This window comes from Culex pipiens, chromosome 2 (genome assembly GCF_016801865.2).
Source record: "Culex pipiens pallens isolate TS chromosome 2, TS_CPP_V2, whole genome shotgun sequence".
NCBI classification, from domain to species: Eukaryota; Metazoa; Arthropoda; class Insecta; order Diptera; family Culicidae; genus Culex; species Culex pipiens.
Genome location: NC_068938.1, coordinates 66,192,453 through 66,209,003, shown reverse-complemented (window position 1 = coordinate 66,209,003; position 16,551 = coordinate 66,192,453). Strand labels below are relative to the sequence as shown.

Genomic DNA, 16,551 nt, shown 5'->3' with positions numbered 1-16,551 from the left:
TAAAATAGTGCCCATGTCTGCCCATTTTTGAAAAGCTGAGAAAATTTTCTAAATTTTGCTTTTTCGGAATTTGTTGATACGACCCTTAGTTGCTGAGATATTGCCATGCAAAGGTTTAAAAACAAGAAAATTGATGTTTTCTAAGTCTCACCCAAACAACCCACCAGTTTCTAATGTCGATATCTCAGCAACTAATGGTCCGATTTACAATGTTAAAATATGAAACATTCGTGAAATTTTCCGATCTTTTCGAAAAAAATATTTTCAAAAAATTTAAATCAAGACTAACATATCAAAAGGGCGTAATATTGAATGATTGGTATTTTTAAAATGTTATAGAGAATTTTCTCAGCTTCTCAAAAATATTTTTTTCAAAAATGAGCAAACATGGGCACTATTTAAAAAAAAAATCAATAACTGCGACTATTTTGAAAAAAGTTACATAAAAATGGCTATAACTTGAAAACGGTGCCTTTTATCAAAATTTCACTAAAGTACTTTTTGATTGCAAATTCAATTTTACATCAAAAAATTAAATTGAAAAATTTTTGCGACCAATATTTCGATTTTTTGAAAAAAATGTATTGATTAAAAAAATCATAACTCGGTCAAAGATTGCCCATTCTGGAAATTGCTGAAAAGTTGGCATTTGATGTCCTCTAAAACATATCAAAAAATAAAAAAAATAAAAATAGTGTTTTTTGCAAATCAAGTTTAAGTGACAAAAAGTAAAATAAAAAATCACATTTTTTTTATACCGTGTATATTTTTTTTCAGTATAGTCCTACAACTTTGCCGAAGACACCAAATCAATCAAAAAATTCCTTCGAAAGATACAGATTTTTGAATTTTCATATATATATTTATGGACAGCTGCCAAATTTGTATGGAAAATTATATGGACAAACTAATGATGCAAAATGGCTTCTTTGGGCATACCGAAGGTACCAAAAAAGTTTCAGCCGGATTAAAAAATACAAAAATTAAAATTAAAGAAAAAAGACCGATTCCGTAGAGAACTGCTCATATGGGACATCTATGTGGACATTGGCAGTATAGATAGTTCAAGCTGGTGAAAATAATCTTTTCAGACAAAAACGTCTTCTTTAAATCGCGAATAACTCGACAGGGTTAGTTCGGATCGTTTTGCGGTCGTCGTCAATGTTGTTTGTCATGAAATTTTACAAAAAATCTTACACTTGCGAAAATTTATAAAATCTTAAATATGAAAAATTTTTGTATCGTGTTGGGGTTTTATCTATACAAAATGATACGTCAATATTCGAAAATCTGTAACTTTTGAAGGAATTTATTTATCAATTTGGTGTCTTACACAAGGCAGATGGATTGGAAAAACCAGTACATTTCACGAAGGTTTAATTTTTTAAGATCGATTTAAATTAGAAGGATTGTTTGTGTTGGACTTCAATTTTCCGATTTCTTTTTCTTTAAGAAGTTACATACATGTAGAAAATCACAAAATTTCATATTACAGAAAATTTATTGAATCCACTAAAAAGATGATTTTCAATCACTCTTGAAAGTTTCATGAAGATATAATATGATAAAACTGAGTTAGAGACTAATTTTAGCTCAAAATTTTGCCGTGCGCAAAGCGGACTGTCAAACTTTCTGAGCGTTTTTTCTCGAAACACCAAGTTGATTTACGGGTGCCATGATATCTCGAGATGGGATGGATCAAATTGGCTGAAATTCAGGGTGAGACTCTCAAGACATATCCCGTGTGCACAAATAATTCACTCAATTCAAACATTCGGTTGCTATATCTTGCAAACGAGGCACTTTATCAAAAAATCCGTGACATACTTTTCAATTGCAAATACGTTTAAAAAAAATAAGGAACAGTCCTCATCAATGCCAACAATTTTTTAGAAGACACAATTATCAGAAAATTCCTCCAAAAATTACAGATTTTTGAATATTTACGTCAAAATGCCAAAATTGTATGAAGAATTGTATGGGTAAACCAATGACACAAATTGGCACCTTTGGTCATATGGAAGGACCCCACAAAGATAGAGCCAAATAAAAAAATACAAGAAATAAAAATGGTCGAAATCGGCCGATTTTGTAGAGAATTGCTCAGAATTTAATTGGGACTACACCGAGTAAATGATCACGGATTTTTTATTTGCTGATTTAAAACAACACTCATTGTCACTTATAATTGATTCAGAAAAATCCCTATTTTTATTTTTTCTAATAATACATAAGACTGGTACAAATTTTATTTAAAGTTTTAGATCCCCCCCCCCTTCAAAGTTGGCCCGAAAAATCCGAGTACAAAAAAAAAAAATTTCAAAAAACTTCAAAATTTTAATGGAAATTTAAGTACAATCAGCGAAATTGAATCCATTTAAAATGCGTAACACTTCGGTTAGAAACACTTTTAGAATGTTTGAGTTGATTTAAAAATCTTTTGATTTTTTTGAAAATATTCGATGTTTGAGTTTTTTTCGCTTAAATTTTTGTTTTTGTCAAATCTTTTATTTTTACACCCAAACGGCGGCCGCATGATTGTGATGCATGGCGGCATGAAAGTATATCAGAATTTGCATGAAATCTGTCCTCATTAGGGTGACAAGAAAAAATGAAAATTTCGGAAAATCGCAAGAGATACCCTCTGACTCAATTCCTAATGCAAAAATAAGTATCTGTGCCAATTTTGAGCCAAATCGGTTAAGGCTAAGGGGTCGCTTTTCATCGTTGAAGTTTATATGAAGAAAATCACGAAAATGTATGGGGAAAACATCGTTTCAGTAATTTTCTGCTAGGTGGCGCAGGTCTCGCCCAAAATTGTCCAAGTGTGAGATTCTTGTAGGAAATTTAATTACCTACAACTTTGTAGAAGGGTGCAAGACGATCCGAGTTGATCCTGATGAGTTATTAGCAATGCGATGAAAAGAAATCGGCTTATATACTTGAAAGTATTCAAGGGGTATATAGGAAGTATATAAGAAAATATTTTTTTCTAGAAAAATCACCAAAAATCAGGATCAACTCGGATCGTTTTGCACCCTTCGACAAAGTTGTAGGTAATTAAATTTCCTACAAGAATCTCACAATTGGACAATTTTGGGCGAGACCTGCGCCACCTAGCAGAAAATTACTGAAACGATGTTTTTCCCCATACGTTTTCGTGATTTTCCCCATATAAACTTCAACGATGAAAAGCGACCCCTTAGCCTTAACCGATTTGGCTCAAAATTGGCACAGATACTTATTTTTGCATAAGGAATCGAGTCAGAGGGTATCTCTGATGTCGATTTTTTTTATTGTCACCCTAGTCCTCATGCATTTTTGCGATATAGGAGTATGACATTTTTGCCCGTTACCGACAATTATTGACATTACCGACGGCTTTTTGTTTGTATTTCACAAGAAAAACCCTTATCATAACAAGGATTGAACCACCAACTTCTTGGTTATTAATCCGACACGCTACCACCGCGCCATGGACGCTTGATGAAATATGAGTGGAAGAGCACCGACATATTCTTCTCTTTGGAGTGTTGCTCGAAGGCGGGCCAGCATTATATGTGTTGGTGAGAACTGCAGATCGCTGACATGTTTACACGCGGGCAAAAATGAGCAATCAGGTTACTGCAAAACAAAAAAAATGTAACATTTTTTGCAGCAAATTCACTGTTGCGGATTTTGAGATATATTTTTCCTTTGGGTGTTAAAAATTAATTATTGCAATACAACTGAACTAGTGTAAAATGCATTTTGAAACACCTTTTTCATGCAAAGGCTGAAACTATGGCATGTTATTTCAATATTTATATTTTTTTACACACCCCCCCTTCCCCTTCGACGCCTGCTAGAGCCGAAGACAAAAACTTTGAAAAATATTTGCATCGGCCTAAAATGCTATCTTTTAAAAATTAACGAATAGACCTAACATCTTTGATCAAGTTATGTATATCAAAAAGGATAAAAAATTACTTCATTCATTAATGTTAAAATTAACAATCAATGAAATTTCGATTAAATTCACCGTTTTAAGTAATACCTACTCTGGCTTTAATTTTACTTTCCAGAATAATTCCCCCGCTGCCACCACTCGGCGCCACATTTCAACGCTGATGGCCAAATCACCGGAGCCGGCACCGGTGCACAAGTCTGCGGCGTGTCCGTTTCTTTCGCGGGTCACCTTCTGGTGGATTGTCCCACTGCTGTTGAGTGGTTACCACGAACCCCTAGAGCTGGCCAATTTGGGCCGGCTGCCGGAGGAGGACTCGAGCCGGTTCCACTACGACCAGTTTCTGTCCATTTATCAACGAGTTAGGGTGAGTGTTTTTTTATTTTTATTCTTTAAAAGTATTTTTGTTAACTTTTTACTCAAAACACTTGTCTCATGAACAAGTCTGCTATAAATCAATGCCTAAAGAAAGGTGACGTTGCGTGACACGTGGTGGTTGACACGTGCTGGGATTTCCACTTCCTCCTTTCTTTGCTCTTTTCCCCCGGTTTGGGGAAAAATCCCTCAGGTGGGAGCAATTTTCCCGTCAAGTAAGTCCATATAAACTATTCCCCGCTCGACTTGGGAAACAACTTGGTGTGGTAAAGGCCTACGGCATTCGTTGTAACAAAACGGGGTGATTAATTACAGCAAGGGTGGAAAGTGGTAGGTAGCTGGAATTACGGAAGGGGGTCCCAAAGCGAGGAGAGGATGAAGAAAGTGACGCTTTCTTTACTTTTTTTTCTGGAAGATATTTTTTGGTGTTTGGAACTGGATTTACTGAATACTAGCAGTAGTACTTGATGCGTTGAGTTTATTTAGAGTAAGTGTAAAAAATCGCAAAAACTAATTTAATTGGTTAAAAATTTTAAGCAATGCTAAAGAAATATTCAGGAATTATATACATCTCTCAGTTTAAAACAAACAATCATGTTCACCGTGTCCCAAGAATCGTTCTCATGATAATCGCTTCGCACAGTTTTAATTACGTACGTCGTGGTAATATTTTAAATGTGTCTCCTCTTTTGCTTCCGGAATTTTACTCCTTCAACATTTCTCTCATTATGGCTTTTCCAGAACAATTCCGCAAGACCAAGCCCCGGAACGGACAATGGCCAAATGAAAGGAACTTTTTTCGGCCCTTTTCCTTTTCAGCTCCAGACAGGAAGTCGCAATGTTCTTGGCCAAAAATGATAACGAATTTTAATTGTAAGACTCGTTGAGCCACTCAAGACATCTCCCCGAGGCTTTTTGGATTATAATGCTGATGAGGTTGGGCAGAGTTTTTTTTCTTCCGGTGGGGGCTCTTCTCGTGCCAAGAGAAGCTTAATTATAGTGTGCACGGTGGGTAGTTTTGATGTCCAAAATTATGAGTTACTCAAAAAAAGATACAAAAAAAGTATCCTTTGACTCGAAATCTCCCATCAGTCATAACAACCTACCCTTCTAGCTTATTTACAAATCTCGCCTTTCTTCCGACTGTCAAAGCTGGCTCACCCTTGTCAACGATCTGTCCCACAAAACGAGCTAAATGGCAGCTAGTCAGACGTCCAAGATGGATCATTTTTCATCCCTGCTTTCACGGGCCCAAAATCCGAACGAAAAACTCACTTTTCATACAAGCTCAGCCCAGTCGGCCCAAACATGGACCTGGTCCTGAGAGTGTGATAATGAAAAGAAACCGAATGAAAAATGAGGACTGACCTCCAAGTCTCCCTGCTCTTAAGGGCCGCAGTCACAACAGAGAAGGACGCGTCGTCCTGAAGTGGCTCCCGGAGTGTGAGTCTGTGGTGTGTGTGGACTCTGGCTGCTGTGTGGAATATGATTTATGTCCTTCCGTTGACGTACGCGGTCACAGTTATGGTGGGGAAAATTTGCAAAAAATTAGGGGCCGCTGGGGTTAAGCAGGCTGGATTGAAAAAAATCTTGAATTACATAATGATTTGTTCATAGAAAGTCATGCATTTCTGTCGTTAAATATTTATTAAAAATATAGCTGAATAATTGTAAATTTTGTTTTGCTAAATAGATTTGTTTTACATTTTGCAATATAGATATTGAAGGGTGTGAAATTTAGTACTGATTTGCACTGCATTAGACATTTTAGTGTTAAATAGCAAAATACAATACAAATACAATACAAATACAATACAAATACAATACAAATACAATACAAATACAATACAAATACAATACAAATACAATACAAATACAATACAAATACAATACAAATACAATACAAATACAATACAAATACAATACAAATACAATACAAATACAATACAAATACAATACAAATACAATACAAATACAATACATTTTGGGTACATTTGAGTAAAATTTTAAAAAATTAAAAGTGTGATTATATTTGTAAAATAATTCACCCTACCTCTCCCTTCCCCTCCATTAAATAGGTGCCAGCTAAGTGAATGAAAATCTGCGGAAAAAGGGAGTGCAACACTGGCACGAAATTTTCTGTTGCGAGAAAAAAAAAGTCTCCCTTCACCGGAATTGTGACCGTCAACGGGGTGAAGATCTGGGGATAAAACTCCTTTCGGAAAATGCAGCCGCGTCCAAATCCCCGCTCGCATTTTTTTGCACCACCCTTTTTTTCAAGGTTCAAGTGCTTATTTTGTCCTTCTTTTTTTCTGTCCCGAGAGTGAATTATCAGCTTCTGCGAGAGCCGAACGGATGGCAACGAGAGATTTTTTGTCATGTTTTGGGAGAGGATTCTTTTTTTTTTTGGTTTGGTTTGCCTGACCAGTGTCCAGGGTATCCGGGACCGAAAAAAAGAAAGAACCGGAAATGGAGAGTAGATAAGCGGATGAATTTTCGTCCCAAATGAAAGGAAGAAACGGAGGGAGGTCAGTTCTTTCCTGATGGACAGGCCAAAGGACGTGCGATTCGCGGGTGCGATGGTGATGAAAATGCGAAAGATCAACGAAATTAATTAAGCAGACGCGTTGCATAGAATGGGCGAATTTATGACATTTTCGCGTGGATTTGGATTTGTAATTATGCATATAAGAGGTTGGCAATTGGCGATGACAGAAATTCTGAGGGTTTTACTTCAGCTATCTTCAAATCTTCAAATCTTCAAATTTTCAAATCTTCAAATCTTCAAATCTTCAAATCTTCAAATCTTCAAATCTTCAAATCTTCAAATCTTCAAATCTTCAAATCTTCAAATCTTCAAATCTTCAAATCTTCAAATCTTCAAATCTTCAAATCTTCAAATCTACAAATCTTCAAATATTGCCTGAAAATTTAACTGAAAAATAAATAAATATATGACACGTGTCTGTTGATTCGTTAAGTAGATTGATAGAATATTCATCAATATCTCTTCTCACGCAAATGGCTTAATTCAAACCCAAATTTTCCCGCCCCAAAAGGTCCAAACAGAAGGGCAAACTTTTCCCATAATCTATCGATTATCCAATTTTCCTCAACTACTTCGGCAAGAGTCCTGCTTCTCATCAACGAACACGTTTTGGTCCTGAACCCGTAATCCTTTGAAGTTTTCCAACCTCAGCTCATACTCCCCAATCTCTTTCGCTATTCTCCTTTTCACAGAAGTCCACCAGGTCGTCGCTGTGGTTCTGCTACGCGGTCAACTGCTGGCGAATGTTCGCCGCCGGTGGCTTCTTCAAGCTGCTCGGTGACCTGTGCGCCCTGGTGGGACCACTTTGCATATCCAATATCGTCGATTACATCGCCAAACCGGTGACATCTTCATCGGAATTAGCTGGCAACACTGGCGGCGGGATGACGGGACAAGAACGAGAAAGTCATGTAATTCCCTGGGATGACACTGGCCCGGGTGGATTTAATCTGGGAAATCAATCATCGACCGGCGGCAGCGACCGGATGCTGGTGGTCCGACCGCTGACGTGGTCCGAGCTGTTGGCGAACGGATGGTTCGTTGCGCTGGTGGTGCTGGTGTCCGCCCTGGCCCAGGGCACATTCTCGCAGGCCAGCACCCACATCATGGACATGGAGGGACTTCGGCTGAAGAATGCGCTGCAGGGGATGATTTACCGGAAGGCACTGCTGCTGAGCTGTTGGAGTGGTGGTGGGCGGAGTGCCGGGGATTCCGGGTCGGGGAAGAAACGGTCAACGGAGGGATGGGACGGTGGTGGAGCGAAAACGGAGAGCAGTGATTCCGGCGATCGGAATGCATCGATTGGGGAAGGTCAAGGTGAGTTTTAGAGCATTCTGCAATTCTGCGAAATAGAAAATAATTGTGTTTAAATTCGCCTACTGGCTCTCTGAAGTGGAAAGGTATCTTAGAGGAGAAGGCGACAAATGCCTTTTTAGTAAGTTTAAGTTTAGTAATTTTAGTTTTTCAACCATCAAAGTATCAGAGCAAAAATAATAAATGAACGATGTTTTCAGTAGTAATAATAAGAGGATTGATCAAATCGAAACACACTGCATTGCACCACATTGCAAAAATCGCACATTTATAAACGAAATGTGTGAATTTATGGACTCAACCAATTCTATCTTAAATTTCAAGAGGCGCAAATAAAAATAGATAATAGATCTTTTAGGAACAACATAATCCTAAGATCTAGTTACCATAAATATAGCAGGTAGAGCGTCCAATTTCCCGGAGTTACAAATTTCCCGGGAAACGGGAAATTTTCAGCCAATTTGCCGGGAAATCCCGGGAATTCCCGGAAAATTTTAAATTTATTGAAAATTGTTATGGTCTTGGTATTATTAAGCATAAGCATAAGCATAGGTGCCCACCCGCAGTTGCTACTCCGTTATTGACCAGGACCTCCAGAAGTTACATCCACGAGCCGTGGAAGATAAGTGGGAGCTATCTTTCCTCGCTTCGCAACTTCTCAAAGGCCCCTATCATGCTGATCAATACCGGCGCCGGCCACGACCAGTGGTAGGGTCACGGGGAAGTGGATGGGAATGTTAGTCCGATACTTGAGTGATAGAGACCGTCCAATCGACTGCTTCTCCGACAAAGTATCACATGAGTTTTGAGGGGGTTAGTAGATGGGTATGAGGTCAGGATTCACGAGTGGCAGTGATGTGACCATGAGCATTTGGTTTATCGGTTGAAATTTTAAATCTTAGGCAGCCGGCTGCGGAAAGATAAATAATTGATTATTTAAAAAGTTTGTTTTAATCGAACGCGTGCCAACCGAGCGGTAGTGCTATGGGCTGGACTTATCAGTATATTTTTACTGTTGGTACAATTAAGATAACGCGAACAAATGTCAAAAATAGTAGATGAGTTAATACTAAAGCTGCCAGTTGGAATAAATTATTACGATCAACGAAAATAAACGAAACGAAAACAGGACACCACGTAACCGATTGTAATGAAATTAAAACAATAACTTAAACGAACTTAACCGGCGGCGTGCCTTCCTATCAACGATGATAAAAGAAGGACTTATAAATTTAAAATATAAAAAGACTCCAAAAAATACGTTGCATAGTAACCGCGAAGTCCCGCTACTCACAATCGAATCCGAAAGATAGCTATCTAGAATTTTAAATATAGTATTAATTCGACCGCGATCTTCCAGAAATTCTTCGTCGGCGTGCCTTCCGATCAACGGTGATGTAAGAAGGGCTTTATTCATTAAAATGATTTTATATCATAAGCCTTAAAACATATTCGTCGGCGTGCCTTCCGATCATCGATGATATAGAAAGGACTTAATCCAGCAATACGACTTGCTTGTCTCGAAAAAAAAAAGAATTCGGATCGTTTCTATCGAAAACTATGTAAAGAGGACAAAAATAAACTCATTGGCCAACGAACGCGCGAACTAAAAATAAAGAAAAAAGAAGAAGAAGAAGACCAATCACCCCATGCACACAAACAACGACACAAAAGAGATGAAAACAACACGAATCAGAAGAAATCCAATCACCCCATGTACACAAGTAGCGACACAAAAGAGATGGAAAATAACACGAAAAAACAGGACTGCGCGTCCACACAGGCACCGCACTACTGATGCCATTATTTATTTATAATGACCAATCACCCCATGCACTCGAACAGCGACACAAAAGAGACGGAAAATAACCCGAAAAAAAACAGGACTGCGCGTCCACACAGGCACCGCACTACTCGCACTCGAACAGCGACACAAAAGAGACGAAAAATAACACGAAAAAACAGGACTGAGCGTCCACACAGGCACCGCACTACTGATGCCATTATTTAATTATAATGACCAATCACCCCATGCACTCGAACAGCGACATAAAAGAGACGAAAAATAACACGAGAAAACAGGACTGAGCGTCCACACAGGCACCGCACTACTCAATTGTTATGGTCTTGGTATTATTTAATATTAAGCAACAAAATTGTACAGGACATCAACATTATTGGTTTAAATAAGTGTAAAGATCAATTAACAGCTTGACTGCACGTGAAAAATCATTCAACTACAAGAAAATGTATTTTGTTATTTTTTGATGAGAAATTTTAAACAAGCCTCTGTGACCAGTTTATTGAAATGAGAAAAAAAAACATGCAGAAATTATGTTTTTTATGACAAATACTGGTTTCAGCTCAACAAATGGTAAAGCTTTTTAGTGTTGGTTTTACTCCAAACAACCCAATGTTTTCAAATATTTGAGCAAACTTTGAATATATTCTTGCATTTTTTGAGAACAAACAATAGAAAGTAATTTATGAATGATTTTTTTTGTATTATCATGTTGCATTATTTAAATTACACGATAAACTATTGTGGATTCAGCTCATAGCTGGATTTTCTGGCATCTTTTCACAGTCATTGGAAACGGTCGTGGAAAGACCTAGGGCAGGGATGCCAGATACACAGATTTGTCTGTGTTTCACAGACATTTGAGCTCGTGTCAGACATTTTTTGAGGTGCACAGACTTTTTAAAAACTTCATTAAATTGTTATTTTGTAAAAATATCAGTCGAAAATTATTTCGTTAGTCTTCAAATGCTCAAAAACACATTTTTTGATGGATTTATATGACTGTAAATTGATATATTTGAATTTTAGACAAAGGCACAGACATACACAGACTTTTTCACAGACATTTTAAAAAATAATGTGGCATCCCTGACCTAGGGGTTCCCAGTTGGAGTGAAAAAATTCAATTTGTAGAAAAATTATGGATTAAAATTTTGCTTTTTTATCACTTCTCCGACATCAGGAATAATTGTTTGAACATGCTCGCAATTTTTTTATTCGGTCGGAAAAATATTATTTTTCTTGAAAAAACTTTCATTTTTAATCACATGATCACCCCTAATTCTGGATCGATGCGGCCATCATGCGACCGCGTGCTCCGTTTGTTTGTTAACAAAGTTGCAGCTGGATGGTAAGACGAGGTGAGCGGGGAAGAAATTTTGACATTTTTATGCCCGCATCTGGTCCGCTGCCTATTTCGTCGGTCGTTGAGTCGCCGGTCGTTTCTAGCGACCGAGTCCAGCTAGGAACTTATCGTACAATAACATCAATCCACAAAAAGTCTTCTATTTTTCACATTAAACCCTCTAACACCTGTAGTTGCACCAGTGTTAGATTCAACCAATTGAATTAATTCTTTTTGCACAAATTCGATTTTCATCTCATTTGATCATGGTAAACAAAAACGTCAAAAAAATCTCAATTTTAATGTGGAGGTAAGGAGTTAATATTGTTTTGATTAAATTACATCAATCTGTTGAAAATTAATAATAATTTAATTTGTAATAATTAAATACTCATTTAACAAGACCTATTCCCAGTTGCCTTAAAAATTAGTATCATCAGAAATAATTCTGATGTCATAATTTCTGATAAGCTGAATAATTATATATAAACCAAACAATACATTTAATTAAACAAAATCATGTTAAGTTTATTCATTTATTATTTTTTCAGAGCATTTTCGAAAAAAAGTTCAAAAAATTTTAGAAATTAATACTTCCGCTTGAATTTTGGGAATTCCCGGGAAATTTACAAATTTCCCGGGAAACGGAAAATATTTTTTTCCGGGAAATCCCGGGAATTCCCGGGACGGGACATTGGACGCTCAAAAAGCAGGTCACAGTGGTCCAGATCGCAAAATTAGTGGAAAATGGATTTTCCGAAAAATGGTAAAGTTTTGGAGCTAGTGTCTTAAGAAAAGTTGTTGCAAATGAAAGGGGGAAACTTTTGGATTGGTTGAAAATTAGATTGGTTCACGATTAGGGTGATTTTGAAAATCTAACTTTACAGGGTCTTCTAAAAAGTTTTTTGCCTTGCAAATTCAAGCAACTTTGTCCAAACACCAAAATTTTATCTCGTAATCTACGCCTTTTATTTAATGTATAGAAAGCATATAAGCGAACTTTCAAAAATCAGTTATTTGAACGTGACAATTCAGGGTTAAGTTTTAGAGAAAAGTGATGTTGAAAGCTCTAAAAAACGAACATTTTTATTTTTTGACATCTCAATTTGGACTTAAGGGTCAAAAGTTAAAGCATTTTAAGGAATTTGGGTTTAAAGGATAATTTTACATGGAAACCCAAAATATGACAAAAAATCGATTTTTCGATACTATGCCTTAATTCTGAGGGCATATTCAGTATCAGCGGGCAAAATTACATGGTAAAACATGTATTTGGACAATTTTAGAATTTCGTTAGGGTGGTCCCATAAGGGTTTCCCTTGAAAATTAGACTTTTTCAAATGAAGGTACCGTAAACTGGGGTGACTTTGATAGCCCGGGGTGACTTTGATAGGTTTTTCAAATGCCCGTCAAATTAATATCTTAACATTTATGAGAATTTTTAGTATGCAAGCATTAAGGGATAGCTTATTATCGAACATATATGCAAAAATATGACTGTTACATTGGATGTATAAAAATTAGTGGCCAAATCAAATTTCTATCAATGTCACCCCGGGCTATCAAAGTCACCCCAGTTTACGGTATCTCGAGTTTAAAGAAAAGCACCACTGAGATTTTTTCAGCGTTTGTAGTGCTAGATCTCTTCTTTCAAATTTAACCTGGCTGAAAACTGATTTTTGAAGGTTGGCTCAGATGTTTTGTATAAATTTGGTTATAGAAGGCTTAGATTACAAGATAAAATTTTGGTGTCTTCGACAAAGCTGCTTGAATTGGCAAGCCCAAAAACTTTTAAGAAGACCAAAAAATTCCCTAAAATATTCCTGTATAGTTAGATTTTCAAAATCACCCTAATCGTGAACCACCCTAACTTTCAACCAAAACCAAAAGTTTCCCCTTTCCATTCGCAACATCTCTTCTCAAGTTACCAAAGCTCCAAAACGTCAAAATTTTTCGGAAAATTCATTTTCCACTTAATTTTACGATCTGGACCACCGTGCAGTGATTTTACTATCTCTAAGAAAGAATGACATTTTTTATAATTTTATTGAATAATTGGATGAAACTTTTCCCATCAATTTCTTTGGTCCGAATAAGTTTTTTTTTGCATCTATGGTTACTCCATAGAAATTTGGGAGATGCAAAAACAAAAGTGCTATGAAAGTACTTGAAAATACGTATTGTGTGAAAGGATTTTGTGATCGGTTCGTTGGTTCGGAAAAGTGGTAGGATATGAAAGGCCCTTTTTGATTTTCTTTTTGATGTTTCGATGGACCAAAAGTGCAAACTATTGACGGACCTTTTAATTTTGGTCAAGTTATAATTAAAAAAAATATTTGCAAATCCTTGAAAAAAAACATGGTTGAAAGTTGAATTAAATTTGCCATAAGAAAAAAAAATATAGTATTTAAATTAAATAAGTAATTACAACCATCTCTTGAAAAATATTCCCAGTTTACTGAAAACATTCTCTTTTTAACTTTAGGCATTGGTAATCTGTAAGGCTAGTGATTTTTCGCGATTTCGCGGAAGCCGCGTAATCCGTGAAATTTGCCCTTGACCGTGAAATTTCGTAAATACCGTGAAATGCCGCAAAATTCTTATTAATTAATTAACCAATTGTCCCTAAGTGTATTTGCACATATTTTTTTATTCAAGCAATCCACAAGAATTTTAACAGGCATTTTGAAACTCATTTTCAAAAATATTTTTTACAGCAATGTTTTACGGAAAGTTCCAGCGAAATAAGCTTTGATTGTAACATGCCTTGGATAACACAATTTGACGTTCAAAGCATGATTTCTAGAGTTTTTTTTTGAATAGGTCTTATAAACATATGAAAGACAATAGCTTAAAGGACCAGTTTTTTAAATAAAGAAACTGCAGAGGAGTTTTGCTATTAATTTTTGAATCTCTGTAAAAAGGAATTTTTGTACAAAAATAAAGTTGTTTATGTTTTTAGAAACTGTTTTAAGCACTTTGCAACATTTTCTAATTATCTGGACTTATCAATTACAAATCGTCACTTGTGTGCTATCTTGTGACACGTACTATTTTTTTACAGCAGCCGCGTCACAATATAGCACACAAGCGACGAAATGGTAAACAAACCAATTTTAAGTGAAATTTTGGCTAAATACTCAAATTTCACTATTCCTAGAAATCATTTGCAAACAAAATGTAATATCTCTTATTCTGCTTATTCTACTTTTGGTGGATTTATAGTTGTGATTTTTTTTCGTATTGAAGGATGTACTTCGTTTTAAGGATATTACCGCGATATTGTCGTGAAATTTCAATGTTTTGAAATTGGCATGCCGCTTAATTTAAATTTGTTCGCCGTGAAAAATCACTAGCCCTAGTAATCTGGCCTTTCCAAGAATTAAAAATACGAAATAACGAGTATTTCAATGTTCTTTGAATCTTGACAATAATTGATTCGGTTTGAGTTTGAAAAAAAATGGAGTTTTAAATGTTGTATAATTTTTAACAATGTCAATTTATGTAATTTTTTTCCATACAAGTCTCATTACAATTGAGGGAAAATAGTAAAAAAATACAAAAATCAAGCCTAACATTCGAAAAGGTTGCATGAAAATTTAAAACAATGCTTTGATGGTCTCGGGGCCAAAGAGCCCAAGTCTAAAAAAATATTAAATCGAATTCCTCGATAAATTTACACTGAATATTAAAAATGGAGTTACGAATTTTTGAAAATAAAATGTTTTCCAGGTTTTTCTCAATTCAAACTTGATTTTTTATTTTATTTTTTTCTTTCATATGTTAATAGGTTCTTTTAAAAAACACTCTAGAATTTTTCTTATGGACATTCCTTACTAAATATATTTATTCATAAAAAGATCCAAAGGCTTTCTAAAACTTGTGAAAACCTTTGAACATTTGAATTAACAAATCTATAGTTTTTTTCAAAGGTCCTATAAACTGTTGTCTTTCACATGTTATAGGACCTTTTCAATAAAAAAATTCTGGAAAAGTGTTCGTGAAAACACTGAGAACGATAACATTCGTAAAAGCAAACTTGACATTTCGTAAAATTTTAAACGTTTTACAAAAAAAAAAAAAAAATGAAGACGATAATGATTTGATTCAAATCACGGTTTATTTTATGAATACTTTGAAACGTGCAAGTCATAAGCACTCTGATAGAATTTTGTGAAATATGTTAGCTGTAAAAACGACACAGTTTTATATTAAAAAAATATCTAAATAACTCCTTGAAAGTTTTTGCTATACAGTAGTTGTTCGCTAACTGCCATGGGCGATGTTTAACTGAGCTGCTTTTAACTGGGCGCTCGATAACTGGGCCGTAGCTCAGTTAAAAAGCAGACAAACGTCAAAAAACCAAAATGACCGAGGAGTTAATGGATGCAAAAATTATATTCAATAAATAAAAAAAAAATCGAACTTTTGTTTAATTTAAAATTAAGCATTGTTAATCAATTTGAGTAACTTTTATTTTTATATTTCATCTGGAAAATATTATGCATCGGTGGTCACCTCGTTATGTTTTGTTCAGCTCAGTTAACGAACAACATTCGGTGAGTGGGCTACGTTCTCAGCCCAGTTACCGAACAACTACTGTGCCAAGGTGTCTTATCGGCAAAGTGTACGGATTTTTGTTCAGAAAGAGTTGGTAGCCTTAGGTATGCCCAAAGAAGCCATTTTGCATCATTAGTTTGTCAATATAATTTGCCACACAAATTTGGCAGCTGTCCATACAAAAATGATTTATGAAAGTTCAAAAATCAGTATCTTTTGTAGGAAATTTTTGATCAATTTAGTGTTTTAGGTATGGATAAGGAAAGGAGTTTTATCCCACAAATTATGAATAGCTTTCAGATCGGCCAATGTTCAAATATCATAGAAAATTGATAATTGAATATAATGATGCGCTTTTACTTTCATTTGATAGCTTTTGTTGTGATCCCTCTAATGATGAAACGATGGACCGTAAAGTTTAATTTCAAGCTTTCGAAGAAAAATATTGACTCTTGAAATCGGGAAATTCGGAACACAAAACAAATTTGGACTCCACTTTTAGTGTGACCCCAGTTAACGGTACATTTGAATGATTTTGAAGATAATTTTACGCAACAATTTGACACTTTTTAACACAAGGCAATGCTTTTAAAATTACTGTCCCATCGTGCAATAATTCCTGGAAATGACACAACACCATCGAACGAGCTACTTCATCAACA

General features: G+C 35.7%; 1 protein-coding gene across 1 annotated transcript in view; it reads left to right on the top strand.

Moving 5' to 3' along the window:
• LOC120418429 (ATP-binding cassette sub-family C member Sur) overlaps window positions 1-16,551 on the top strand; it is a 303,151-nt gene that overhangs the window by 52,191 nt on the left and 234,409 nt on the right. The window contains exon 5 of the mRNA XM_052708136.1: window positions 4,065-4,313. Within this exon, the coding sequence (XP_052564096.1) occupies window positions 4,065-4,313 (249 nt within the window). The remainder of the gene's footprint in view (window positions 1-4,064; window positions 4,314-16,551) is intronic.